The sequence below is a fragment of the Microplitis demolitor genome, chromosome 6, assembly GCF_026212275.2.
Source record: "Microplitis demolitor isolate Queensland-Clemson2020A chromosome 6, iyMicDemo2.1a, whole genome shotgun sequence".
In the NCBI taxonomy this organism is placed as follows: domain Eukaryota; kingdom Metazoa; phylum Arthropoda; class Insecta; order Hymenoptera; family Braconidae; genus Microplitis; species Microplitis demolitor.
The window spans coordinates 21,763,690-21,782,236 of record NC_068550.1 but is presented as its reverse complement, the minus strand read 5'-3'; the positions used below and the strand labels follow the sequence as shown (position 1 = coordinate 21,782,236).

General features: G+C 32.1%; 1 protein-coding gene across 1 annotated transcript; it reads right to left on the bottom strand.

Moving 5' to 3' along the window:
- Window positions 1-3,177: 3,177 nt before the first annotated feature.
- LOC128668125 (uncharacterized) lies at window positions 3,178-3,633 on the bottom strand. The gene has a single exon (XM_053740294.1). The coding sequence runs from the start codon at window positions 3,631-3,633 to the stop codon at window positions 3,178-3,180; it is 456 nt and encodes a 151-aa protein (XP_053596269.1).
- Between the last annotated feature and the right edge of the window lie 14,914 nt (window positions 3,634-18,547).

The following is an 18,547-nucleotide window of genomic DNA, read 5'->3' as shown; positions in this document are numbered from 1 at the left end:
ATCAAGGTTCGGATCAGCATTATTTTTTAAAAGTAGTTCTACAATTTTTTCATTACCTCGATCAACAGCAATTTGTAACGGTGATTTGCCAAAACAAAAATCATAGGTTTCCAACATCGCAGTCTCAATGGCATGCTTTTGTAATAAAAACTCAGGATTTTCTTCAAGATTTGGCTCAGCTCTATACAGGTAATGGATCAAATCAGAGTCCTGAATTAGCAGAGTATTAACGTCTGCTCCGTCATTGATGAGGCTTTCAATTATACCCAAGTTCTCCATTATAACAGCAATGTGAAGAGCTGTACCCCAGTATTTACTTCTTGAATTCACATCAGCTTTCTTGCGGAGCAGATAGTTCACCAATCTTTTATCATTATTGAAAGCTGCTATATGAAGCAGCGTAAAACCACCCATGACTGGAACCATCGTATTGATATTTTCGACATTTACTTGTTTGATTAAGTTGTCAACGTATTCGCAATTGAATTTTGAACGGATTTATTCCATCGTAATGAGTGATGCAATTAATAATTGTCGACTTTTAAATAATGAACTTTTAATTTGATTAACTCTGACACTTTACTGTGAGAGTAACTGTTCACTTAATAATAACTTCAAGTTAAATTATTAACGATCACTGATTTTATGTTTGTAGTTTTGGGACAAGATTGACTGTACGACTGATCGTCTCAAGGTCGAAAACGGTTTTGAATGATGTTGTCTATGGTACCTTCGACCTTAACAAAATCTCCCCAGATAATTACTTTTCTCCCCCACTCTTAAATATCTGTGGTCATAATTCAGGAAGAGAGGGGCAAAAGGGAGTACTTAAGGAAAGACTGAGTTTTTGGCGGCTCGAATAGGGGAAGAAGGGAGGGGGATACTTACTTTTTGTGTCAATATACCACATTTATTGAAAATTAAAAATCTTTAAATTTGAAGCAAAATGGGTCGTGAATAAAAGATTTGATATTTGCTCTTTTTACCCTTTTTATTTTTGCTAGTTTTGTACCATGTGTTCGTCATTAATATGCTCCAACAAAAAAAATTTTTTTTATATGGGGCAACATGGTCCCTCTCAAAAATCTACCAAAATTCGGTTATTATTTTATATCATCTGAAAGCTACTAATCAATAAATTTTTTTCTCTGTGTCCATCTTTGGTTCATTTTACTCAATCCGTGATTCGATATAGGGCGAATTCTTATACGGCGCGTACCAGGTTTTTCAAACTACAAATATTTTTTATTGCAATAAAATTTATTTTACATAATAATCAGTTTGACTTCAAGTAAAGAGTCTCTATTTTTTTATCTCATTCGAAATTAATCGACTGAAATAATTTATTTATTTTTCCGTCAAGCTTTTGGATTAACGGTAGGAAACTTATGAATTCGAATTAAAGCTTAATTGTAATTTAAACTATAAGAGAAAATAAATTTCAACTGGATAATTATTTTGAACTGGTAGTAAAATTGAGGATAACTTGTGACACTTAAGCCAGAAAAATCTTAAGTGAGTAATTACTTACGCTTAAGCGAATACATATTTATTCCAACTTCAAATTTTGGATGTTAATATTTTTCCAGGGGCTTTGATATTTTATTATTTAGGTTGCATTAAAAAAGTTATAAGAAATAAATAAAGGCAAATAAAATAAATTTAATGTGACTGATGTATTGCCAAAAAAATAATTTTTTAATAAAAATTTTAATGACAAGAAATATATGATTTTTTGAATGGACTGTTTATAAATTTTAATTGGTAAATATCATGAATTTGGTAATTATTTTTTTTATTTCTTATAGTTTTAAAAAAAAATTTATATCTTGTTGCTTATAAATTGAATATTTGTAATTGGAGAATGATTTTGAAGATTCATCATTCGCTTCTTCAAATTTGTTTCTTTATGAAAAATTCTTTGATTTTTAATCTTTCAAATTTTATATTATAGTCAGAGGAATGGTTTTGATGAGTCACCATTTCTTGGACAAAATTTTTTTTCTACTCTTTATTACTGTGAATTTTAAATTGAAATTCAAACCAAACTATCAAACATATTACAAAAATTTATTTAAACAAAAACTTATAAGGATATTGCGCTTTTGTACAGAAAATCCTACTTATTTTTACTGATCCAAATTTTCCCAAATTTAAAATGGTTTTGAAATTACGCCATTTTTCCTTCATCGATACATTTTATAACCGATAATTTTTAGTTAATTGCGAATCTACTTTCAAATATTTAAAAAAAATTTACAGGAACCATACGAGAGGAAATTTTTTTCTCTATAAAAATTCCTCGATTTTTTTAATCTCTGAAATTTTTTAACATTGCCACTGCGATGGTTTTGATGAGTCGCCATTCTTTACGAAAAATTTTTATCTACTTTTTATAATTGCAAATTTTATCTTAGAATTTAAGCCACAGGTTAAAAATGTGACAAAATTTTACCAAAAAAAACTTGTAAGCAACTTGAGTTTCTGTGCAGACCCCCGTTAATTTTCGAGACCCAAATCTTCCCAAGTTCTAAATGGCTTTGAAGTTTCGCCATTTCTCCCCCATCACCAAATCTTTTTATCGTCAATACTTATAAGTTACACATTGCGAATTCGCTTTTAATCCTGCGACAAATTTTTTATAAACTAAAAATATTAGTTCGTTCACCGAACTCTTGCGAAATGGGTTTTTATGCCATAAAAATTTTAACATGTATCTTTTATGGTTGATAAAAAATTTATGATTTTTAAAGAAAAAAAAAAGTTATTACTTCTGATCAACCTAATAACTTTTTTTGGTTCTCACTAATGTAAACTTTTTTTTCCGTTAATTCTTTTAGCTTGTTTTGTTCATCGACTACGATAAGTAATTTTTTATTTCAAGGCTAACTAATATAAATTTTCTTTATTTATTTTTCAATTCTTTCAGCTGAATTGTATATCTAATATTATTTCTTATAAAATTTACTTGAAATGTATAATCGTAACGATAAAAACTTATTTAAATATTTTTATTTCAGGGCCAACTATATATAAAATAGTTTTATTTGCACAACTTATAGGTCGTATACAAATTTTTACATAAATCATATTTTCATCTGGTAAAATATTCACTTCGTTATATATATTATTTCTTTCTTACTTTTTAACTTCTATAATTTATTTGTTTTTGGCTTCTTATATTTTTTGCTCATGCTGTTCTTTTTGCTCCTTTTTATCATTCCCCATACTGCATTTGTGGCCTTTTGTGCTTTTTGTGCTAGTTCCTTTTTTTTGTTTCCCTGCGCTATTCCTTGTGGTGAAATGGTACCCGAGATATTTAAATTCTTTGACTTCTTCGACCTCACTTCCTTTATACATCCATTTCTTTCCCTTCTTTTTTCTACCTCCATTTCTGCATATTAGAATTTTTGTTTTTTTCACGTTCACCTCCATCTTATTCTCTTCTGTGTATATTTCCAGCTCTTTCAGCATCCCTCTTAGCTCCTCTTCTGTGTCCGCAACTAGCGCCACATCATCCGCATATTTCATGACATGTATTCGTTGGTTCCCAATCATTGTTCCTCCTCTCTTCTTCTCTTCCATCGTCTTTTCTAGGTCGTCGATATCTATGCCATATAACGCTCCGCTCATCGCACACCCTTGTCTTTTCCATTTTCTTGTTATAAATTCTTTTGTCTCTCTTCTTTTTCCTACTTTCACCTTACAATATGTTCTTTTATATATTTCTCTTATTATTCTGTGCATTCTCCCTCTGCCCCCCTTCCTCCATACCTTTCTCTTCATTTTTGGTCTCCTGACTGTGTCGAACGCCGCTCTAAAGTCTATGAACCCGATGCATAATTTTCCTCCCTTCCTCTTCATTTTGTTGTTTATTAGACTATTCAATACAAATATGTGGTCCCTTGTCCCTCTTTTTTTCCTGAACCCCGCCTGACTTTCCCTTAAAATTTTTTCTTTATCTATCCAGTTATTTAGCCTCTCCGTCATCATAGTTGTCAATGACTTGTATCCTGTATTTAGAAGCGAAATTCCCTTGTAATTTTCTGTTCTTTCTCCGTCTCCTGCTTTGTAAATCGGAATTATCACTGCTGTGTCTCATCATTCTGGCATACTTCCTTCGTCCCATATTCTATTTATAATTTCGCCTATCTATTCGATGACATCTGGTGCACTGTTCTTTATAAATTCTGCTGCCATCCCGTCTTCCCCTGGAGCTTTGTGATTCCTGAGCTTTCTTATTGCGGCTTTCACTTCTCTCCTGCTGAAGTTTTTATCGAGCTTCGGCTCCTCTGATCCTTCATTACTACCTTCTCCTTTCCACGGCTCATTTTCTTCTTCTTCCGATTCTTCATTGCCTTCCCCATTCAGCAGATCACTAAAGTGCTTTTCCCATTGTTTTGCTTTTATGCTGTTGCTTGCAGCTCTTTTCTTTCTTCCTCTGAACCTATTTATGGCTTCCCACCATTTTGTCATGTCTTTGGCGTTATTTATCTCCTCACACCTTTCCATCATCCACCTTTCCTTGCTCTCTTTGATTGTTTTCCTATATTTCTTTCTGCTTTCGTTCAGATTTCTCTTTTTTTCTTTGTTATTATCCTTGATGAATTCTTTGAGCTTCTTCCATACTTCTTTTCTTTTTTTTTACCTTCGATATTGTACCACTTTTTTTTCTCCTTTGTATCTTTGTCCTTCTTTCCTTTCATCACCATCCCCGTTTTTTCAGCCCCTTTTCTTACTATTTCCTTTATATCCTCCCACTCAAGCTCGCTTTTTTCCTCTAGTGCTTCTGTCAGTGCTTCCTGCGTTGCTTCTGCATACTCCTGTATTTTTTCTTTCTTCCAGATCAGCTTATTTGCTCCAATTTCTTCCTGCTCTTCCTCCTCTGACATGCAGCTTTCTTTCTTACTCTCTTCCTCATTTCTCTTTACCTTATATCTCGCCAACACTGGTAGATGATCTGACTCTATTCTTTCCACCACTCTTACCTCTATTTCTTGCTCATCGCCTCTGCCCAGCGTTAGTATTAGGTCAATTACTGATCCTAAACTCTCTTCGTCTCCCCCGACGTAAGTTATTTCCCCACCTTCATCTCCTCTTGCTCTATCATTTTATACGCAGAGTCCTAACTCATCACACATCTTTAGTAATTTTTTTCCTTCGCTGTTTACTGTCTTGTCTCTCGATTTTCTTTTTTTCCTCACTCTGCCTCCGTCCTCTCCTGTTACGTTTTCTTCTCCGATTCTCGCATTAAAGTCCCCAATGATCATCACACTTTCGTCCCTGTTTGCACATTCTTCTATCTGCCTTCTTAGCTCCGTTTCTAATTTGCTCATTCCTACATTGTTATACACTGTGATTATACTTTCACTTTCCTTACTTTCTTCCAACATCATTCCGTATTTCCATTCTCTGACTTCCCATTTTGGTTTGCAATTTTTTTTTATTCCAATAATATGACCTCTCTTTGCTCTTCCTCTCTGTTTCTCTCTCGTCGCAGGCTTCGCCCACCATTTGAATTCTTTGCTCAGCCTCTCACATGTTATTTCCACCTTATCTTCCATTACTCATGTCTCCACTAGCACAACAATCTCGTTTTCTTCCATCATTGTGGCAGCTTTTTCTACCTCATTCATACCTGCAACATTCCAAAACATTATTTTCCTTCTATTTTCTTGCTCTCTTCCTTTATTTTGGTCCTCTCTCTCCTTGGCCTCTGTGTCTCTTTCTGTACCCACTCTCCACTCCTTTTTCTCATCATTCGCCCACTTTCATAATTCCAATTCTCCTTTTTTTTCATTCCAACACCACCATACCTCCCCAATTTTTATTTTCTTCCCCTCTACTTCTGTTACATTGCCATTACTCTGCTCCCATTTTGCTTTTCTTCTTATCCACCTCTCGACTTCTAACTCTCTACTCGTTTTTTCTTCCCCCACCCACACTCCGGTCCCTTTCATAATCTTCCGTCTTCCCAGAATGTCTCTCTTCTCTTTCTCATTTGCACTCTCGATTATTATCTGTCTTCCTTTCTGGAATTTTACTCTCATCGGCTCAATTCTGACTTTCAATCTCCTTTCCATCACCTCCATTACGTCTTCTTTTCTTCGGTACATGCCATTTTCATAATATATGTGTATGTTTAACCTTTTTTGCTTCCTTTCTTTTAGTTCTTCCTCCAGCTCATTTCCATTAATTTTTTTTGGCTTTTCTTCAATGAGCTTTTCTTTTTCTTGTCTTCTCCATTCTTCATTTGTTTTGTCCTTCTTATCTTGTCTTTTCCTCGCCTCGCTCACGAATCTTTCCACCTCATTTTCCAAGCTCCATTCCCTCATTTCTTGAACATTCCTTTCATTCGCCTACGCGTTTTCTGTTTCCTTCACTCTTGATCGCCCTCTCTTTCCTGCCTTCCTCCACTGTTACTCTTTCCTTGTCTCTTTGTGTCGTGACTCTGACTGTCGTGTTGCTTTCCTTTTTTTTTCCTCGGTTGCTTTTGTCTTATTTGGTATGTTCGTCTTACTTTCGTTCTCCTTTTTCATTTTTTCACTTAGCTCTTTAATTACTCTGTCCTTTTCCTTTATGCGTTGTTCTCTTTTACCAATTTCCTTCTCTAATCTTTCTATTTCCTGTCTGTGTCTTCTTTCCTTTTCCACTTGGTCTTCTTTACATTTGCTCCTAATTATTTGGGCCCCTATCTTCGAGGTTTCTTGTCTTGTACATGCCTTTATTTCTTCCATTGATTTCATTATCAATTCTTCAACTTTTGTTTTTACCCTGTCTTCTATCTCTGCGATCAATTGTCACATCTTTTCCTCTGAATTTTTTTCACTATCCTTCATTTCCTGCTTTTGGCTCCAATTTGACATTCCAGTCTGCGTTGCTTGTTCTCTTGTCTTTTTTCTCACTTCATCTTTCTGTTTGTCTTTCCTATCATTGATTGTCTCGATTATATCTAACTCTTTCGCCTCTTCATTACTGTCCTTCTCAACTTGCAGACTTCCTCTACTGTTTCTTGCCGGTGTTCTCGCTAGCTGAAATCCGGCTCTGCATCAGATTGTTCCTACCTCATTTATATTGTCTGTGTTTTCTACCTTTTTTGCTTTTGCCTTTATTATATCCATCTGACTAAACACAAATTTTTTTAACGCTCCATTTTTCATACCGTAGTCTCTTTTACTCGCTGAATTTGTACTTTTGAATTTGCGCGGCCTTCCCCTCCTTCTCTTGGTCATCCCGGCGCTTGCGCCATTCGCTTTACCTCTCTCATGTCTTTCCTCGTCACTTGTCATCTCTTTGTATGTGCTGCCCTCTCGTTCCTCGTCACTTTTTTCCTTCGTCTTGTCTCCCGCCAATTCCTCTATGTCCGCCAAAACCCGGATTGCTTTTACCTTTTGGTTTCCGCGTCTTTTGCTTTTCCCGTGCCACAGCTTTTCTTTTTTTTTATTATTCACCTTGTTTGGCGTTTTTCACTCCCACCTTTTTTACTCTAAACTTACTTGCCTTTTCTTTTTTTTTTCACTATTTCATTTATTTTTGCACTAGCTACTCTTTTACACGTCTGTACACTTACACAGCTTACAGCGCTCCTTTCAGGGCCAACTAATATTTATTATTTTTTTTTTTATTCTTTCAGTTAAATCTTATATTAAATAAATTATTGTTTATAGAATTGACTTAAAATTACACTTTTCAGCGCTTCATTGTATTGAAAAATACTTATTTGAATGTTTTCATTTCAGGGCAAACTAATATTTAATTTTTTTATTTTTTCAGCTAGATCATTAACTAATTAAATTGTTACTCATAAAACTGACATCAAATGAAAAATTTAAACTCCCCATTGTAATGATAAAAACTTACCCAATAATTTCTGTTTCAGGGCCAACTAATATTTATTTTTTTATTCTTTTTTTTTTAATTCTTTCAGTCAAATTTTAAACTAAATAAATTATTGTTTATAAAATTTATATTAAACGGCACTTTTCAGCACCTTGTTAAAAAGTTGAAAACTTGTTTAAAAATTTCCATTTCAGGAATCAACTAACATGAATTGTTTTATTTTTTTTTTTTAATTTTTTCAGTCAGGTCTTACATCAAATAAATTATTCTTAATATAATTGACGTCAAGTGGGACTTCAGCGCCTTATTATTACGACGAAGAGTTTTTCAATCAATCCAATATCAAGGTTAACTGTCATAATTTTTTCTATTTTTATTTTTTGACTTTGATTTTAAGTAAATTATACAAAAAACAACCATACCCATACGTAAAACCATACCAAATTGAAACCAAACGGCTCTTTTCAGCGCCTGGCTCACATGGAGAAAGTTCTTGAGCTTTTGGGGTCCTGTTCATGCAGGGCCCCCCCCCCAAATTTTTTATACGTCTATTCTTTTCAAGTTTCAAATTATACTAAATAAGCAGTCATAAGAAATACAAAATTTTTTTTCCGTACAAATAACATAAAATTTTTTTCTTGCAGAGTATAATTCCCTTAAATAAAATTTCCCAATACCAAGAAAACCCATCTTTAATTTTATCCTTTCCCATTGGACTCAACAAATTCATGAAACATTTTTTTGTTGAATTTTACGGCAATTAGTAAAAAATTTTTTAACCTAGTCTGCAGAATTTTTATCTATCGTCTCTGTACTTAAAGATAAATATATTTATAAACTAAAGTGTAAACTATAATTTAACAAAAATCAAAAAATTGTAATTCTTTGTCAGTCATTTAAAACAATGAAACATTTACTGCGAAAAAATATCGGAGCATTGATGTGAGTTAAATGTTACAGAACTTAAATTATTATCCACGAACGTAAATTATAGTGGCCCTAAAAAGAGCCATTTTCAACTCAAAGTGTAAAACTTCAGTATCCAATTATAAAAAATCTGTACATAGAAATAAAAAGAATTCCTGCCGAAAGACATATTTCGTTTGAGATTTCCTCAAAATAACATGAAAACCAAATTATAAAGTCGTGATGACAACTTTTTTTTCACAACCCGGGATATTTTTCTACTACTTATTGGTTAGCCGATACCGACTCAATCAATATTGTTATTATTTTGCGTTATAAATAATTACTTATAGCTGTAAAACTATGAAACTTACACTCTTGTAAACATTAAACAGTCAATAAAAATACTTAGTTGGAATACTTTTATTTGTTAAAATAAGAGACTAATGGTGAGGCAAAAATAAATATATGCACAACTCGAAATGTATAAAAAATCATAATTTAGTAAATATTAAAATTTGTACTTGTTGTTTAGCCACTTACTAAATAAATATAAATATTGAAAGAGTATGGAAGCAAGTATTGAATTCTTAGGTGTAAACTTGAATTGTTCTTTACGTATGAAAAATTTGGTGGCCCTGAAAAGGGCCGTTTTTAACTTAAGTCAGAACTTAAGTATCTAATTAGAAAGTATCTTCACCTGTACCATGATATATACTTCATCGCTGGCTTCATGTAATATGCCACAGAAGTCGTCTCTGCCACGTCGTCTGATGCAGTTGCCCAAGTGTATGTAGTCATCGTAGGCCTTGAAAGGAGCAGACTGGTCGGTGAGGGTCGTCAGGTTACCGAGCAAGTCAAGGGCGAAACACTGGGCGGTGTATCTCGTCTTGAGGTCCTTGGACTTGGACGGTTGGATGCCCAACGAAAGCCAAAAGTTGTCTTCCCGGTCGTGGCTTAGCTCCATACGGAAACTCCATGTTTCCTGGATGTCTGTCCTCGGATACAGGGATGACTCTGCAACCTCCACAGCTCCTGAATCTGTCGTGTATAGCTTCGTGCTGATTTTAGTCAGCTTAAACGTGTGGCCAGTTGAATTAATGAAATTCATCTTGACGTGTGAAGTTAAAAACTTGAATATTTTGCGTGACGTACAAAGTAAGTTGTCGGTTGGAAATGACCTACAATGAATGTATGACCATTAAGTAACCTCTGACCTTTACCACCTCCACGACTAAATTTCAACGTACTGCTTTCTGATTGGCTCGCAGTTACCGACGTGACGATTTTCTCGTAATTACTTTCTATCGGTACACGCGCACCAATCACAGCAAAGGAAATATCCCCTCTACTACTTCTAGCTTTCTTATTGGCTCGCAGGTACCGACACAGTGAGTATTGTTGTTATTTTTCGTCGGTACGTGCGATCCAATAGAATTACCGAATCATCGATCCCTGAAATATTTGCATCAGACAAAATATTTAGCATTGCCAACGATGGAATATCAAAACTTAACAATATTAAAATATTCCGTTCGCATTTAGTTGATTTTTTAATAGTAGCTGGCTATTGGCTACTTCAACAATTTTACCACACTGTGAATGATATGAATAATTTTATTGATATATTTGTGAAATTTCAGGAGACTTTCGTCTGTTAGAGAGACTCAACTTTCCTTATGACAAGTACACAGAATAATTGTTTGAAAAAATCAAAAATTAATAATAGCTTTTCTATTAATAGCTTTTTCGTAATTTGTCACAAAAAAAAAAAAAAATAATATTCCGGTACCGGGAATCGAACCTTTTTTTTTTTGTTTAAAGTTTCTTTATTTAAATTTACCATGTCATACATAATAGGAATAAATAAACTAAATAACATAAATCCTTAATTTCTAATTGTTTTAAACTTATTAATTGAGATCAACTGGCTGTTGTTGGCAGCGTCTCGGGTCTCTACCATCTTTGTAATTTTATTTACTGCTATTATTGGAGCCACCGAAGGCTCCGGTCGCGATAGTCATTTTTTATTTTTTAATTATTTTTTTTCCTATTTAGCTTTTATTAAAACAGGAAAACAGTGGCTAAGTGTGCTCCTGTAGGCAATTCGAGCCTGCTGTCGACTACTACGTTGATCGTTGTTGGTCAAGCGGAAGCTTGGTTGCCGTGAGCAAATTTAGGGTTTTGTGCGCCGATTTTAAAAAACTACTTATACACTTTTCTATTGAATGTAAATTCTTTTTTTGAATAAACAGCCACTGTTCGCGTTAACAAATAGCTAGGTCCGTGGTTCGATATAGGGCGAATTGTTATACGGCGCGTACCGGGTTTTCAAGCTACAAATATTTTTTATTGCAATAAAATTTATTTTACATAATAATCAGTTTGACTTCAAGTAAAGAGTCTCTATGTTTTCATCTCATTCGAAATTAATCTACTGAAATAATTTATTTATTTTTCCGTCAAGCTTTTGAATTAACAGTAGGAAACTTATGAATTCGAATTAAAGCTTAATTGTAATTTAAACTATGAGAGAAAATAAATTTCAACTGGATAATTATTTTGAACTGGTAGTAAAATTGAGGATAACTTGTGACACTTAAGCCAGAAAAATCTTAAGTGAGTAATTACTTACGCTTAAGCGAATACATATTTATTCCAACTTCAAATTTTGGATGTTAATATTTTTCCAGGGGCTTTGATATTTTATTATTTAGGTTGCATTAAAAAAGTTATAAGAAATAAATAAAGGCAAATATAATAAATTTAATGTGACTGATGTATTGCCAAAAAAATAATTTTTTAATAAAAATTTTAATGACAAGAAATATATGATTTTTTGAATGGACTGTTTATAAATTTTAATTGGTAAATATCATAAATTTGGTAATTATTTTTTTTATTTCTTATAGTTTTAAAAAAAAATCTATATCTTGTTGCTTATAAATTGAATATTTGTAATTGGAGAATGATTTTGAAGATTCATCATTCGCTTCTTCAAATTTCTTTCTTTATAAAAAATTCTTTGATTTTTAATCTTTCAAATTTTATATTATAGTCAAGGGAATGGTTTCGATGAGTCGCTATTCCTTACGAAAAATTTTTTTTTTACTTTTTATAATTGCAAATTTTATCTTAGAATTTAAGCCACAGGTTAAAAATGTGACAAAATTTTACCAAAAAATACTTGTAAGCAACTTGCGTTTCTGTACAGACCCCCGTTAATTTTCGAGACCCAAATCTTCCCAAATTCTAAATTGCTTTGAAGTTTCGCCATTTCTCCCCCATCACCAAATCTTTTTATCGTCAATACTTATAAGTTACACATTGCGAATTCGCTTTCAATCCTGCGACAAATTTTTTATAAACTAAAAATATTAGTTCGTTCACCGAACTCTTGCGAAATGGGTTTTTATGCCATAAAAATTTTATCATGTATCTTTTATGGTTGATAAAAAATTTATGATTTTTAAAGAAAAAAAAAGTTATTACTTCTGATCAACCTAATAACTTTTTTTGGTTCTAACTAATGTAAACTTTTTTTTTTCGTTAATTCTTTTAGCTTGTTTTGTTCATCGACTACGATAAGTAAATTTTTATTTCGAGGCTAACTAATATAAATTTTTTTTATTTATTTTTCAATTCTGTCAGCTAAATTGTATCCTTCCAAAAGCAGATTCTCTGTAGAACATCGCGCCAAGTACACGTTTCAAATTTATTAAAAGTAAAAAAAAAAATTATTTTTTACAAAAAAAAAGTCAAATCGAAAAAATACTAAGTACCTAGTATAATGCAAAATCATAACAAACATTTTCATGAAATTTCAAAAAAAAATTGTATTACAAAATTTCAATGTACTTGGTGTGCGTTACTACATGTACTCAAGCAAAATTAATTTCTTATAAAATCAACCATGCTTTTTTTTACTCTTTTGTGAGCACACCAAGTACATTGAAATTTTTTTATACAATTTTTTTTTGAAATTTTATGAAAATGTTTGTAAGTAAATTTTTATTTCAAGGCTAACTAATATAAATTTTCTTTATTTATTTTTCAATTCTTCCAGCTAAATTGTATATCAAATATTATTTCTTATCAAATTTACTTAAAATGTATAATCGTAACGATAAAAACTTATTTAAATATTTTTATTTCAGGGCCAACTATATATAAAATAGTTTTATTTGCACAACTTATAGGTCTTATACAAATTTTTACATAAATCATATTTTCATTTGGTAAAATATTCACTTCGTTATATATATTATTTCTTTCTTACTTTTTAACTTCTATAATTTATTTGTTTTTAGCACGTCACAGTCTTGGTATCCCGCTTGCACCACGCTCCGTAACCCTGAGTTGACTCTCAAGATTTCTTCAATTCTCTTGAAGACCGTACATAGTTTTATATCAACCTCTCCTTTTAATTTTGCTATCATTTTTTCTTCTACTTTTTTATCCTCTAACCCTCTCCACTCTTCTAGCAGCTCTTTTTCCTTCTCCACCCCTTTATATATTCCTTCACATTTTAGTAGGTGTATCAACGTTTCCTCCTCTTTCCTACACCCTCTACAGCTCCAGCCCCTGTACCCTTTTTTGCCCGCTCTTCCCAAATTTCCACACCTTATCCTCGCCCACATCTTCTTGTCCTCCCCTCTTACATTATCTTTTTTCCAGTAGTTATGTTCTTCTTTCTCTAATCTTATTTTTTTGTACAATGTATTATACGTTGATTTGTTTATTGCGTCTTCATTCTCCTTTTTCACGTTCTTTCTCATTTTCTTAATGCCCTCATTCAGCTTTTCCTCTATTTCCTCTACTCCCGCATCCCTGTAGATCATCTCGATCACCTCCTCGCATTCCATTTTTTTTAGCGCAACCTTCACCATTTTCCCCCATTTCGTCGGGCACCTGTTCATAATCCCTCTCATTTCTTCTTTCTGTGCTATCCTTGGCCATCTCTCTTTTTCCATCATCATACAATCCTTCATATATCTTACTGCTCTTTCTTTTAATATTACTTCCATCTTTTCTACTCCCATCTCGTCCCTCCAAATATATTCTGGTGTATCCCTTCTTACTCCTAATGCCATCTTGCAGAGCCTCCTATGCACCCTCTCTATTTCTTCCGACTTTACCCACCCCCAGACCTCCACTCCGTACAAAGCTACTGTTCTTGCCACAGTGTTCATCAGATACATCCTGTCCCTCATGCTGTTTTTTTTGCTCCTTTTTATCACTCCCCATACTGCATTTGTGGCCTTTTGTGCTTTTTGTGCTAGTTCCTTTTTTTGTTTCCCTGCGCTATTCCTTGTGGTGAAATGGTACCCAAGATATTTAAATTCTTTGACTTCTTCGACCTCACTTCCTTTATACATCCATTTCTTTCCCTTCTTTTTTCTACCTCCATTTCTGCATATTAGAATTTTCGTTTTTTTCACGTTCACCTCCATCTTATTCTTTTCTGTGTATATTTCCAGCTCTTTCAGCATCCCTCTTAGCTCCTCTTCTGTCCGCAACTAGCGCCACATCATCCGCATATTTCATGACATGTATTCGTTGGTTCCCAATTATTGTCCCTCCTCTCTTCTTCTTTTCCATCGTCTTTTCTAGGTCGTCGATATCTATGCCATATAACGCTCCGCTCATCGCACACCCTTGTCTTACCCCTTTTCTTGTTATAAATTCTTTTGTCTGTCTTCTTTTTCCTACTTTCACCTTACAATATGTTCTTTTATATATTTCTCTTATTATTCTGTGCATTCTCCCTCTGGCCCCCTTCCTCCATACCTTTCTCTTCATTTTTGGTCTCCTGACTGTGTCGAACGCCGCTCTAAAGTCTATGAACCCGATGCATAATTTTCCTCCCTTCCTCTTCATTTTGTTGTTTATTAGACTATTCAATACAAATATGTGGTCCCTTGTCCCTCTTTTTTTCCTGAACCCCGCCTGACTTTCTCTTAAAATTTTTTCTTTATCTATCCAGTTATTTAGCCTCTCCGTCATCATAGTTGTCTTCATAGGTCGAAAAAGTTTCCCCCACGCGAAATGTTCGATCCATATTATATTATATTATAATTTTTATTAATTTACTAATTAAATTTAATGGTTTTATTTTTTTTTTTTATTTTTTATTAATAAAGTTGATTAGCAGTTTTATTTAAACCAAATTTGGTATTTTTTTTTTTTTATAAAAAACGCAAATAAATAATTAATGACGAGAGTAGCTTTCGGAACTTGTTCGTACTTGCTCGATCACGGTTATATGAAGAATTCCTTTATTCGTTAAGACATGGATACATTCGATGCGTCGATGTTTTTTAATTCTGTCGTCATGAGGGCGGGAAAAGTAGTAATGAATTCTACCAACTTGTAGAATAATTTTGAGTTAAGAAATTCCTTTATTATAGCAAAAACTAATCAAATACAGTTTGGTTTATGGCATAAAACAAGGGAATATGTGTTCAGTTCCATCTGGTGAACTTTCATATAACTCTTTGGGTGTTTTGAAAAATTATCACAGCTCAGTTTTCGATCTATTATGTTTACTGATAGGAGTAACGACTGGATGGATTATCCCAATGTTTTATTGAACATTTAACTAACTAACGTTTACTAATCATAAGTTTGGATATTTACTGCGTTGTTTTTTGATCAATTGTATATAAAAAGTCATCCACTAAACTTTTCAGAATGGATTTTAATTTAGATAACAGGGTATTTGACAGTTATAATGACTTAAAATCTTTTATAGAGCAATATGAACGTCATGTGAAACATTGTTTTTTAATTGCTCGAAGTAAGCTATTAAAAACTTATGAACAAAGTCGACAAACGGTGCTAGCATCAAAAAAAAAGTGGCTCCAAACAACCAATGCAAGTAATAAATGACAATGATATGGAAAGACTTGTATATTACAATCTAACATATGTATGTAAAATGAGCAGTGAATGCAAAACTACATCTACTGGACAAAGAAGTTCTAGGTATTATTAAAGTATTTGCTTGATTAATAACACTCTAATAATTTTGTAAGATAATAGCTTTGATAATCTATATATGTATATTAGGGTGCGTCATTTCGAAGCAACATTTTTTTTTTTTAGTGCATGTGGAAAAAATCATAGTTCAACACAAAAAAAAAAAAAATTTCGCGCAAGAAAAAAAATTCTATGTCGATTACGGAAGTAGCTCATTGAAAAATTCGATTTTCCCATTTAAATAACACGGGAAAAAATTTTTTTTAAGCTTGAAGTATCTTTAAATCTTTAACAAATCAATGGATCGAATAGACTAATGCATGATTTTGTAGGAAATTGATCGTTCTACAAATAAGGTTTCGTATCATATTTTGATAAATCGATGTGTTCAAAAGTTATTAGAGCTCGACTTTACTGATACTAATTTGTAGAGAATAAAATTGTCAACAAAAAAGATCTTATAACATTTTGTGATGTTGGATAGTTTCACCGGAAAAGTAAAAAAATCTCTAATTTTACTTCGAGCTCTAATAACTATTGAACAGATGGATTTATCAAAAAATGATGAGACCTTTTTTGTAGAGCGTTCAAATTCCTCCAGAATCATGTATTAGTCTATTCAATTCATTGATTTGTTAAGGATTTAAAAGTATTTAAAGCTAAAAAAAAATTTTTCCCGTGTTGTTTAAATGGGAAAATCGAATTTTTCAATGAGCTACGTCTGTAATCGACTTAGAATTTTTTTATTGCGCGAAATTTTTTTTTTATTTAACTATGATTTTTTTCACATGAACTTAAAAAACAAAATGTTGCTCCGAAATGATATGACACACCCTAATGTATATATATAAATTCAGATTTTCATGAAATTAAAAAAATTTTACAAGTTAAAAACTTTCTACAAAAATTTCAGATATTTTTATTTGCGATACATTAGAATTTTATAAGAAGCTTGAATTTAATTTGTATACTTATTTATTATTATAGCACTCATAAGAAAAATTGTCCTGCTTTTATTCGGATCACCGTCACAAAAGAAAGAAAAAAGTTAGCCGTCAAAGAATTCAACGAGAATCACAATCATGAAGGGACACAGGTTTGTAATCCGTACCATTCTACTGAAATATATTAATGAAGAAACGTTAAGTATCATTTTTATATTGTTTGAACTGGTACTCGAAAATACAGGTACGATAAAAAAAACTCTGGATGTAAATATTACCTTAATATTACTACAATATAATTTCGATTTTTGTTGTATTTGCGTGAAAAATATACTCATCTACTATTTGCTTAGCAATTGTTCAAATTTAAATTTTTATTTTTGTTTTTTTATATTTGTTACATTTTAATTATACTGTTAGCATCCAAATTTTTATTTGTTAAATAGCTTTTGCATATTTCGAACAACTATTTGTGTGTATTTCAACTTTGAATAGGCATTCTTTGAAACATCACAAAAGTCATAATTACGATTGAACTGACAAACAGCTATTTGACTAACAAAAATTTCACGTCAAGATCATACTTATTATACTGTATAAATAATTAAAAAAATAAAAGCATTCATTTAATAGTGATAGATATTCTTTACTAACTAAATTACTCTACTTTTGAGGAATATTTCGAGTATTATCCCAAAATTAGAAATTTAAATCCTGAGGAAAAAATAATTGTTGAGGATTTAATAAAAATGAAATGTCCCAAATCTCTGATTCAAAAGAAGATCGAAGTGGAATTTCAAAAAAAATTACCGCGAAAGGATCTCCACAATATCGCCCAAGCCTCAACAACGGCTGATGATGATTCTTTACCAGCGGCAGAATCATTATTACGGGAAAAATACGGTAACATTAAATCTACATACAAAACAAAATAAATTATTTAGATTCTATATTATTCATGATCATATTTACTATTGAGTAATTAAAAAAAGATAAAAAAACGCATTAAAAACAATTTTTATTGCGCCTTGTAGCATACACTGATAAAAAAGTTGACTTGATTCGAGAGAAAAAATCATGAACAAAGAATTTCATTTTGAAGAAAATGAATTTCTTGAGTCAAGAGAAAAAATTCTTGAGCCAAAAATTATTCTTGGGTCAAGTGAATTTCTCTTGGTTCAAGAATTTTTTCTCTTCACTCAAGAAAATCATTTTCTTCAAAATATAATTCTTGGTTCAAAATTTTCGCTCTTGAATCAAGTCAACTTTTTTATCAGTGTACATATACAATGTCATTGGTCGGATTCAAATATTCTTCACGTCAACGTTTCTGTACATTACAAGCTCCAAATTTTATCATTCAATGCTACTCTACTAGCTTGTTCAGTGTTTCGTTGAGTCTATTAATAGTACTTACCTCGATTGCTCGTATTATTAAAATAAAATAAACTGTACCCACCGAATAAAATACAAATCTTCGGATTTTATTTAAAATTTTTAAGTATAAAAACAATAAGAAAAATATAGATACATAATTTTTCTATATTAGCTTTATTCTAATCTTTTTTCATTTGTTTACATATATATTTTCAATGCCCTGCTTAAAAATCTGATAGATTCTTATAGCTGTATGTATAAGACTCTATACTTCATTATAACACTTCTCAAAAAACTCATTCATACTCATAAATCCCTATAAGAATTTATGAAAATCTATTGGATTCTATAAGATTCTCTAAACAGAGTAGTCCTATTGGCTCTTTAGGTATGGAAAGATCTGTCAAAAAACCAATTTTCATTTTTGATTCCTAGTTTCTTCAATTTAATTCTTTAAAACTGATTCAGAAAATTAACTTCTCAATTTCAAGTAAACAAAA

Coding starts and splice junctions, on each gene's coding strand:
- LOC128668125 (XM_053740294.1), bottom strand. CDS start 3,633: ATGAGCGGAGCGTTATATGGCATAGATATCGACGACCTAGAAAAGACG.